General features: G+C 42.1%; 1 protein-coding gene across 2 annotated transcripts; it reads left to right on the top strand.

Moving 5' to 3' along the window:
• The first annotated feature begins 7 nt into the window (after positions 1-7).
• On the top strand, positions 8-5,833 carry pm20d1.2 (peptidase M20 domain containing 1, tandem duplicate 2). 2 transcript variants are annotated; one of them, XM_079358817.1, is made up of 13 exons: positions 8-289; positions 414-500; positions 1,897-2,132; positions 2,248-2,334; positions 2,450-2,583; positions 2,736-2,855; positions 2,947-3,022; positions 3,098-3,159; positions 3,244-3,322; positions 3,433-3,504; positions 3,598-3,763; positions 3,846-3,945; positions 4,309-5,833. In XM_079358817.1, exons 1-13 carry the CDS (start codon positions 70-72, stop codon positions 4,436-4,438), a joined length of 1,569 nt encoding a protein of 522 aa, XP_079214943.1. In that variant the 5' UTR covers positions 8-69; the 3' UTR covers positions 4,439-5,833. The 2 variants fall into 2 exon arrangements, with proteins under 2 accessions (XP_079214943.1, XP_079214942.1); XM_079358816.1 differs by having other exon boundaries at positions 3,433-3,763.
• The last annotated feature ends 5,405 nt before the right edge of the window (positions 5,834-11,238 follow it).

Genomic DNA, 11,238 nt, shown 5'->3' on the forward strand with positions numbered 1-11,238 from the left:
ATCTGCACCCGGTCTGCCTCCACTGTCACATCGCTGCTCCAGCTCCGTCACCGAAACAACCCACACAAAATGACAGACCCGGGGCCAAAGTTCAAAATATTTAAGTTTTTAAAGATTATCATCTGCAGCCTTATACTGACAGTTCTGCTCTTGTTTACTGTAGCATCTATCAGGACTTTTACACTGGACGTAAATGTCGGACTTCAACTCGCACACTGGGAAAAGACGAAAAACATTTCGCTTGTCATAGACGAATACCGGAGAGAGGAGCTTTTCGCTAACTTCAAAGGTCGGTTAAAGAGTGTTAAATTGTGTTTTAACGTCCGTGGGAAGCAGGTAAGAGAAAGTGAACGGAAGGAGCTAAGCAGGCTACTACATATTTTTAATTTAATTATCTGTTTTCATTCATCCAGAAGCGATCCGAATCCCCACAGTGTCATTCTCAGAGACTGAGGGAAACACCACCGCGCTGTGTGACTTTGACAGCCTCCTGCGAAAAGGTAAAGCCGACAATGCAATTGGTGATATGCCCTTTAAGTTATATACTTATTTGTGAGCCTGTTCACTGTATTGTATTGTATTGTATTGTATTGTATGCATTTACAAAAGCTCGTGCGCTTCAGAGCTGTCTCGCGACATACTGTAGCCGATCAGCTGGAGCTAGGAAACGTTAACCGATAACGTTAGCAAACTGAACGGTTAACCGATTAATTTCGATGCCAACGGTGGACGAAAAGGCCCATGCTACTAGCCTCAAACATGAGCTAACGTTAGCTCATGTTACATACAGCTACGCGTTATAACTTGTGTGTTTTTAGCCCAGGTCGACACACTCATGAATTGACAGTAGTGTTGAGCTCTAATCAATATCACAATGAGTTGGATATTTGACCTCGTCTACGATCGATGAACAATTATTTGTTTTTGTTTTTGTCCCTCGTGGTTCACTGACATGGTCTCTACTGTAAATATGCTCAGCTATTATTTATTCATTCAAAGTTTATTTGACGTTGACATAGCAATTACATTTGCAACATGTGCATGTGCAACACTTGTCCACAGGTGGCTTTTGAAAGGATAAAACTATTAAAATAGAAGGAAATGAGAGAGAGAGAAAAAACAATAAAACAAAACAAAAACACAACAGACAAACTATTAATGCTGGCAGCTTTTTTTTTTCTAATGAGAGTGTATGTCTGATGAACTATTTTGTGGTTATTTATTGAATATTTCAAACTAAAATCAAAGCATCACTTGAAATGAGAAGGACATTTTAGTTTTAAATTAGGAATGACCTTCTTTGAAACAGTGGAAAGTAAATAACTTGCATTTTTTACAAACAGTTTTTCCCTTGTATTTCCCTTTGACTTATTTTTGTTCGTTGTCATCTTCCCTAAAAACAAAATGTGTCCAAAATGTGTTTCAAAATTGGACATGTCGTCTCTTAACTCTGCCTTGAAAATAATCTAAGTAATTGACATGGGCAAGATTATGTCAGTTAGAGGTTCTAAATGTTGGTTTCAATTATTTTTTTGTTTTAAAGCTCCGGTGCCTGACAAAGTTCAATTAAAGTTATGAAGAACCGTTTAACATGTAGAATCATTAAGAACTCAAATGAGAGCATTTTTCAAATATCTTAAACTTTGAAACAAAAGGCAGAAATGTATTTTTAGTTAAACTTTATAATTCCTTTAACTTTGGGAAATCCATTACAGCTGATTTTCTTTTTGACATCTTGACTGTCAGGGAAAGTCTAGCCCTGACAAAACCTTCCAGGTCATTCTTTAACATTCTTGACCTTTGTTGGATATGTAATGTTCTATAGGTTTAGCATTAAACATTATTGTGTAATTTTGGAGGAAATCACCTTTAAACTCTTATTCTTTTTTTTCTTAGCCTTCCCAACAGTTTTTTCTTCGAGATTGGTTCATCATGAATTGGTGGCCAACTACAGCCATCTCTTTTGGGTGAAAGGGTCAAACCCTGACCTGGTGCCATACCTACTACTGGCACACATTGATGTTGTACCAGCCTCAGAGTCTGATGGTTGGGAGGCCCCACCTTTTTCTGCCAAGGAGATAGATGGCTTCATCTATGGTAGAGGGACCATAGACGACAAGAGCCCATTAATGGTCAGATAATAAGTGATATTTAGTTTGAGCTCGCTGTAAATCTGAGTTTTTAGAAATATTTGATGTACCTGTCATGTCCCTGGTAGGTTCAACAGTTATACGTCTTGTCTTTCAGGGAATACTCCAGGCACTGGACTTCTTACTGATAAAAGGATATGCTCCACGCAGAGGATTTTACATCGGTCTTGGTCATGATGAAGAGGTGATATAACTTTTAATTATTCTTTGGATCTTCGTAAAAATCTATCTTTTTGAATTTCTCATTAATATAAAAAAAATCTAAATGTCTGAGTCATTGAACATTTCTTTTTTTAAAGGTCGGTGGTTACAAAGGGGCTATGAGTATAGTACGGTTAATGAAGCAGCGTAATGTGCAGCTGTCGTTTGTCATGGATGAGGGCCTAGCTGTACTTGATGGGGTCATCAGTGGACTTGATGGACCTGCAGCTCTGTGAGAACCTGTAATTCTCTAGTGGAACTAATCTCTTTATAATTGTTCCAGGCTTTTTGCATATATACTAAAATGTGTAAAATACACAAATAAAAAGATGCACATTAAATGAGTTTTCTGTTTTCTCATTGTCTCTGGTCATACATGTGTAGAATTGGAATAAGTGAAAAAGGCTCAGCCACGATAAAACTTAGTGTGTCTATGGCCCCTGGTCATTCCTCAATGCCTCCCCGTGAGACCAGCATTGGGATCTTGGCTGGAGCAGTCAAAAGGTGGGAGGACATTATGCAATACATTTAAAATATATACCTCTTCATGGAAAATAAGACAAAATCAGAAACTTTGACCATGTTGTGCCTTCAGATTAGAAGAGAACCCCATGCCGAGATTATTTGGTCATGGACCTGAACGTGGTACCTTTGAGCATCTCGCCCATAAGGTAAGGGTAACTAGCTACTTGTCCTGCTCACATTGTAGATCTCTTTTGTAACAAACATTCATTATTTGCCTGTAGTTCAAGTTTCCCATGAAGTTCATTATGTCCAATTTTTGGCTGTTTTCTCCACTCCTTGGAAGGTAATTCCATTCCTTAAAATTTATTGATCATGTATCTCTTGATTTTGTCTGTAAGGATAAATCAGTGAGTTTTTTCCATTACAGGGTGCTTGAAAAAAAATCGGACACTAATGCTTTTGTAAGGACAACCACAGCAGTAACAATTTTTAATTCCGGAGTTAAGGTACATGTATTATTTATTTGAATTAAAAAAAAAATAATTATTAGAAAAAGTTATTTTGCCAGCAGTTATTTTTTTCTGAAGAAAAATCCTGATATCTTACTTATGTGTAGGTAAATGTCATCCCTTCCCTTGCTGAAGCTTATGTTAATCTTCGAATCCATTCAGCGCAGACATTACAAGAGGTGAAGTATACATTTTTATTCTTGTTTCGAACTATTGCAGATATCTCACCAAAAATATCCTGTGTTGAAAAAGTTGTTTGTTGTGTGGATCAGGTCCTGGACCTTGTCCAGTCTACAGTGGGGGACGAGCGAGTGAAGATGGAGCTTGTTGATGGTTTTGACCCTCTGCCTGTCAGCTCTTCTGATGAAAAGTCTTTTGGCTTCCAGATCATTAAGAAGACAGTGTTGGATATGTTTCCCTCTGTAACAGTTGCTCCAGGTATTAATTTATGAAACTGGAATTACTATACAATAATGATGAGTTTTCTTGTTTTGATAGATAAAATGCATTTATTATGCAGGTATCTGCATTGGGAACACAGACAGTAGACACTTCAAGGATCTGACGAATGATATTTATCGCTTTGCCCCTATCTGGTTTAAACCAGGTGATGCTCAGAGGTAAGAACTAGTACACCTTCAAATTGTATTGGACAGAACACAGCCTGATGCAGCTCTACAATAAACTGCTTCAATATAGTAATATCTAACAAACTAGGGGGCATTTTCTCCAACAAGAGAGGTTTTTTTTCCTGCTGTTGTGATGAAATTGTGTAACATACTTTAGCTGTTCAAATGTCAAGTTTCCCTTGAACAAAGAAGAGGTTTATGTATAGAAGCAACCTTTTGCCCAGTTATCCTCTTAGCTTTGGTGAGGAATAAGTCTCTTTCTTGCAATAACAAAAATCAGGAATTGAATTTAGAAAATGTATATTCACTTTGTAGAAAACCTAAAGAATGTTGTTTCCCCCCCCTTTTTTTTAGATTCCATGGCATCAATGAAAGAATTTCCAAAAAGAACTACGAAGAACTTGTTGTATTTTATTTCAGTCTACTTCAAAACTTTGACATTCAAAAGCTTCCTGAGCCTCACAGCTCAGTCCATGAACTCTAAAGAATGGGACAATATGGGTAACACCTCAAACAAATGATACGGGAAAAGCCTTCATGTTTGTTATTTCAAATAATTTCAACACCACTAGACAGGACCTTGCTGTGTGTGGTTCATTTTTGTTAAAGTGTTTGAAAAAGATATTGAAATCAAGAGCCAGAAAGTAATCTTTTTTTGACATATTTAAGGATCTACAGTTTATGATTGTTAATAATTTCATGATTGTTAGGATTCTGTGTGTTGTAGGCCTACTGTGCATTTCTGTCTGTTGATTTGCACAAGCGAGAGAGAAGCGTTATTTTTGTTTAAATATTTTTCTCATGTTTTGTCTCTAAGGAGTTAGGTAAGAATATTGTCTTTGATTTTCAATTCTTTTTTGTCAAGTAAGGTTGAGGGTACCTTAGACTTTTTGTTTATTGTTTGTCAATTCTCTCCTCTGAATTAAACTGATGTGTTTCCAACTAATGTGGCTTGGACTGCTGGTGGTTGTTGGAAGTGGGAAGAGTGGGGGTCGCTTATTATGTTATACCTCGGTTCTCCTAGACCAGGGACATAACAATGGCAGTATTTACTTTGATTTGTGTTTTGAAATAATCTCAAGTAATGACATGATTGAAATCCTTTCCATTTTGTGAACAAGGTTAGCAGCTGATTGCCTGAGATGATTTTTGACAGTGAAACAATGTTCCATACAGTTTTAGAATTGAATACACTGACTTTAAGAATCTTTTCATGTACTTAAAATCTTGAAAGTTATTGGACTAAATTTGGGTGGAATTACTACAAAATATTTTTTGGATACTCGCAACAGACTCTCAAAGTCTGTTTAATAATGTGGTAGCTGCTGTTTATTCGAACATGCTGAATGCTGAGTGTCTTATTTAAGTATCTTAAGTGTCCAAAGGTTCCAACAACCTATGCAATTTCAAGCCAAGCAACTATCTTAAATCAATGTCTGAAGAGGCTTAAATTTGATTGGTGCACATCTTTTGATCATTATCTGAAGCAGGAACCTCTTTCCTGCGACTTTTTAGTTAGACCTTCAGAGAGGGGAAAACATATTTGGATGAAGAAAGCTGTTCTTGTTTGACACATTTGGAGGTAATGCAGAAGCTTTCAAGAATATTCAGACAAAAGATTAAATTACCATGTGGAAAAAAAGTTGTACAGTAACAACTGCTTTGCAGATGAAGACTTCTTTTTCTGCTGTTTGATTATTAGTTGACTTTAAAGAAAAGAGAGGGTAACATTTGTTTTTCTTTGTTTTAAATATAGAAACTTTATTATTATTATTATAGATTTTGAAGCTCGTCTTTTCTGAAGAAATGTGGCTTTTATTATTGATATACAGCATATAATGGGTTTGTTTTCACACCTAGTTTAAATTTCTTTTTTAAACATCCGTCTTTCAACTAACCTTATTGTATGTGCTTACACCCCTAAACCTCTAAACCACAAAAATATGACTGATCTGAAGATATATATAATGTGATGTATTGAACTTTGTTCAGCACGTTTGCTGTCATACAACAGCAGTAGACATATTTTGTAAAGGAGAGAAACTTCCCCATGCATGTCACAGTGACGCCACTACATTTTATTATACAGACAATGGACCATTCTTTTTGTAGACGGCGTCACGCCGTGTTATTTCAACATTAAAAAAATGTCCTGTTCATTGTTGTCCAGAGTTCATCTTACAAACAACTAAATACTAACATTAATATGTTTTATTTGAATACAATGAAGATATTAAATGATTTTATTTTATGATTATATCATAACAAAATATGCCCTACCCAACACACGCAACAGACTATTGACCTAAAGTAGACACGAAATAGTAAAAACTAAACAATCCTGACGTTTTTTCTGCCAGTAGTCCTGAATAAATTACTGACACTGTCGTGTGGATAAATCTTGTTTGTTTTAAAAGAAAAGTTAGGGCAATTATTACTATCAAATATGATTACTTTTCTGAATTTAAGAAGTTCTCTGTCTAGAGCTGATCTGTTTCAAACTGGAGAAAACGGTCATAAATAAAACAATCAACAGAAAAAAACGTTTGCATCCATCTTGTGGTATTATATATGTTTTTATTATTACTGAAGTGATTGATCAAAAGTCAGAAGCTTGCATTTCAATGTACACCCTAAAAATATGCAATATTTTATGTCTGTGTTGCATTTTGGTAAAAGCAACCGATGACTGTTATATAAATACAAAAAGAACACGCCCATGAACTAGAGTATGAAACAAAAATTGAGAACTGATGCAACAGACATAATGAGGGAAGGATTGTAAAAATAAATTGCAGTGAAACAAGAGAATATACACACCCAACTGGTTGAAATACATCCAGTCGTGTGTCTGAATAAATTATGACAAATAATGCAATGTATATGACAGACATAATTAGAAGAGCATGATCACTCTTTTACCATTAAGAAATTTTACCATAATACAGGGTACAACATTTATTTGCTTTGGAGGAAAGAAAATAGATTTCATGAATTCAAAATGTTTTGTAAATTACAGATCCTCAAAGTCTTAAGAAAGAACTTAATTAGCAGTGTTAATCATTGTGAGGTGTGGTTGATGTAGGGGGAGATGTGGTTGTAGTCAGGACAGCTGGGGTTGTGGTAGGTGCTGCTGTTGTATGCGCAGCTGTGGTGGTAGTAGGTAAAGCTGTGGTAGTAGTAGGTGCAGTTGTGGTTGTAGTAGGAGCTGTTGAAGTAGGGGCTGCTGTTGTCATTGGGGCAGCTGTGGTTATAGCTGCAGCTGTGGTTGTAGGAGGGGCAGCTGTGGTTGTAGGAGGGGCAGCTGTGGTTGTAGTAGGAGCAGCTGTGGTTGTTGTAGGTGCTGCTGTTGTTGTTGTTGTTGTAGGGACAGCTGTGGTTGTAGTGGGTGCAGCTGTGGTTGTTGTAGGTGCTGCTGTTGTTGTTGTAGGGACAGCTGTGGTTGTAGTAGGAGCAGCTGTGGTTGTCGTAGGTGCAGCTGTGGTTGTAGTAGGTGCAGCGGTTGTTGTTGTAGGTGCTGCTGTTGTTGTTGTTGTAGGGACAGCTGTGGTTGTCGTAGGTGCAGCTGTGGTTGTCGTAGGTGCAGCTGTGGTTGTCGTTGGGGCAGCTGTGGTTGTCGTTGGGGCAGCTGTGGTTGTAGTAGGTGAAGCTGTGGTTGTTGTAGGGGCAGCTGTGGTTGTAGTAGGTGCTGCTGTTGTTGTTGTAGGGACAGCTGTGGTTGTAGTCGGTGCTGTTGTGGTTGTTGTAGGAGCAGCTGTGGTTGTTGTAGGTGCAGCTGTAATAGGGGCTACTGTTGTTGTAGGGGCAGCTGTGGTTGTAGTAGGTGCTGCTGTGGTTGTCGTAGGAGCAGCTGTGGTTGTAGTAGGAACAGCTGTGGTTGTTGTAGGAGCAGCTGTGGTTGTCGTAGGAGCAGCTGTGGTTGTTGTAGGAGCAGCTGTGGTTGTTGTAGGTGCAGCTGTGGTTGTAGTAGGTGCAGCTGTTGTTGTAGGGGCAGTTGTGGTTGTTGTTGGGGCAGCTGTGGTTGTAGTAGGGGCAGCTGTGGTTGTTGTAGGAGCAGCTGTGGTTGTTGTAGGAGCAGCTGTGGTTGTTGTAGGAGCAGCTGTGGTTGTTGTAGGTGCAGCTGTGGTTGTAGTAGGTGCAGCTGTTGTTGTTGTAGGTGCTGCTGTTGTTGTTGTAGGGACAGCTGTGGTTGTAGTAGGAGCAGCTGTGGTTGTCGTAGGTGCAGCTGTGGTTGTAGTAGGTGCAGCGGTTGTTGTTGTAGGTGCTGCTGTTGTTGTTGTAGGGACAGCTGTGGTTGTAGTGGGTGCAGCTGTGGTTGTCGTAGGTGCAGCTGTGGTTGTCGTTGGGGCAGCTGTGGTTGTAGTAGGTGAAGCTGTGGTTGTAGTAGGTGCTGCTGTTGTTGTTGTAGGGACAGCTGTGGTTGTAGTCGGTGCTGTTGTGGTTGTTGTAGGAGAAGATGTGGTTGTTGTAGGTGCAGCTGTAGTAGGGGCTACTGTTGTTGTAGGGGCAGCTGTGGTTGTCGTAGGAGCAGCTGTGGTTGTCGTAGGAGCAGCTGTGGTTGTAGTAGGAGCAGCTGTGGTTGTTGTAGGAGCAGCTGTGGTTGTTGTAGGTTATGCTGTGGTTGTTGTAGGGGCAGCTGTGGTTGTAGTAGGAGCAGCTGTGGTTGTTGTAGGAGCAGCTGTGGTTGTCGTTGGGGCAGCTGTGGTTGTTGTAGGAGCAGCTGTGGTTGTTGTAGGTGCAGCTGTTGTTGTTGTAGGTGCAGCTGTCGTTGTAGGGGCAGTTGTGGTTGTTGTTGGGGCAGCTGTGGTTGTAGTAGGGGCAGCTGTGGTTGTAGTAGGAGCAGCTGTGGTTGTCGTAGGTGCAGCTGTGGTTGTAGTAGGTGCAGCTGTTGTTGTTGTAGGTGCTGCTGTTGTTGTTGTAGGGACAGCTGTGGTTGTAGTAGGAGCAGCTGTGGTTGTCGTAGGTGCAGCTGTGGTTGTAGTAGGTGCAGCGGTTGTTGTTGTAGGTGCTGCTGTTGTTGTTGTTGTAGGGACAGCTGTGGTTGTAGTGGGTGCAGCTGTGGTTGTTGTAGGTGCAGCTGTGGTTGTCGTTGGGGCAGCTGTGGTTGTCGTTGGGGCAGCTGTGGTTGTAGTAGGTGAAGCTGTGGTTGTTGTAGGGGCAGCTGTGGTTGTAGTAGGTGCTGCTGTTGTTGTTGTAGGGACAGCTGTGGTTGTAGTCGGTGCTGTTGTGGTTGTTGTAGGAGCAGCTGTGGTTGTTGTAGGTGCAGCTGTAGTAGGGGCTACTGTTGTTGTAGGGGCAGCTGTGGTTGTAGTAGGTGCTGCTGTGGTTGTCGTAGGAGCAGCTGTGGTTGTAGTAGGAGCAGCTGTGGTTGTTGTAGGAGCAGCTGTGGTTGTCGTAGGAGCAGCTGTGGTTGTTGTAGGAGCAGCTGTGGTTGTTGTAGGTGCTGCTGTTGTTGTTGTTGTAGGGACAGCTGTGGTTGTAGTGGGTGCAGCTGTGGTTGTAGTGGGTGCAGCTGTGGTTGTAGTAGGGGCAGCTGTGGTTGTTGTAGGAGCAGCTGTGGTTGTTGTAGGAGCAGCTGTGGTTGTTGTAGGAGCAGCTGTGGTTGTTGTAGGTGCAGCTGTGGTTGTAGTAGGTGCAGCTGTTGTTGTTGTAGGTGCTGCTGTTGTTGTTGTAGTAGGGACAGCTGTGGTTGTAGTAGGAGCAGCTGTGGTTGTCGTAGGTGCAGCTGTGGTTGTAGTAGGTGCAGCGGTTGTTGTTGTAGGTGCTGCTGTTGTTGTTGTTGTAGGGACAGCTGTGGTTGTAGTGGGTGCAGCTGTGGTTGTCGTAGGTGCAGCTGTGGTTGTCGTTGGGGCAGCTGTGGTTGTAGTAGGTGAAGCTGTGGTTGTTGTAGGGGCAGCTGTGGTTGTAGTAGGTGCTGCTGTTGTTGTTGTAGGGACAGCTGTGGTTGTAGTCGGTGCTGTTGTGGTTGTTGTAGGAGCAGCTGTGGTTGTTGTAGGTGCAGCTGTAGTAGGGGCTACTGTTGTTGTAGGGGCAGCTGTGGTTGTAGTAGGTGCTGCTGTGGTTGTCGTAGGAGCAGCTGTGGTTGTAGTAGGAGCAGCTGTGGTTGTTGTAGGAGCAGCTGTGGTTGTCGTAGGTTCTGCTGTGGTTGTTGTAGGAGCAGCTGTGGTTGTTGTAGGAGCAGCTGTGGTTGTTGTAGGAGCAGCTGTCGTTGTAGTAGGTGCAGCTGTTGTTGTAGGGGCAGTTGTGGTTGTTGTTGGGGCAGCTGTGGTTGTAGTAGGGGCAGCTGTGGTTGTTGTAGGAGCAGCTGTGGTTGTTGTAGGAGCAGCTGTGGTTGTTGTAGGTGCAGCTGTGGTTGTAGTAGGTGCAGCTGTTGTTGTTGTAGGTGCAGCTGTCGTTGTAGGGGCAGTTGTGGTTGTTGTTGGGGCAGCTGTGGTTGTAGTAGGGGCAGCTGTGGTTGTAGTAGGAGCAGCTGTGGTTGTCGTAGGTGCAGCTGTGGTTGTAGTAGGTGCAGCTGTTGTTGTTGTAGGTGCTGCTGTTGTTGTTGTAGGGACAGCTGTGGTTGTAGTAGGAGCAGCTGTGGTTGTCGTAGGTGCAGCTGTGGTTGTAGTAGGTGCAGCGGTTGTTGTTGTAGGTGCTGCTGTTGTTGTTGTTGTAGGGACAGCTGTGGTTGTAGTGGGTGCAGCTGTGGTTTTCGTAGGTGCAGCTGTGGTTGTCGTTGGGGCAGCTGTGGTTGTCGTTGGGGCAGCTGTGGTTGTAGTAGGTGAAGCTGTGGTTGTTGTAGGGGCAGCTGTGGTTGTAGTAGGTGCTGCTGTTGTTGTTGTAGGGACAGCTGTGGTTGTAGTCGGTGCTGTTGTGGTTGTTGTAGGAGCAGCTGTGGTTGTTGTAGGTGCAGCTGTAGTAGGGGCTACTGTTGTTGTAGGGGCAGCTGTGGTTGTAGTAGGTGCTGCTGTGGTTGTCGTAGGAGCAGCTGTGGTTGTAGTAGGAGCAGCTGTGGTTGTTGTAGGAGCAGCTGTGGTTGTCGTAGGAGCAGCTGTGGTTGTTGTAGGAGCAGCTGTGGTTGTTGTAGGTGCAGCTGTTGTTGTTGTAGGTGCTGCTGTTGTTGTTGTTGTAGGGACAGCTGTGGTTGTAGTGGGTGCAGCTGTGGTTGTAGTAGTGGCAGCTGTGGTTGTTGTAGGAGCAGCTGTGGTTGTTGTAGGAGCAGCTGTGGTTGTTGTAGGAGCAGCTGTGGTTGTTGTAGGTGCAGCTGTGGTTGTAGTAGGTGCAGCTGTTGTTGTTGTAGGTGCT

This window comes from Symphodus melops (genome assembly GCF_947650265.1).
Source record: "Symphodus melops genome assembly, chromosome: 13".
Classification (NCBI taxonomy): Eukaryota; Metazoa; Chordata; class Actinopteri; order Labriformes; family Labridae; genus Symphodus; species Symphodus melops.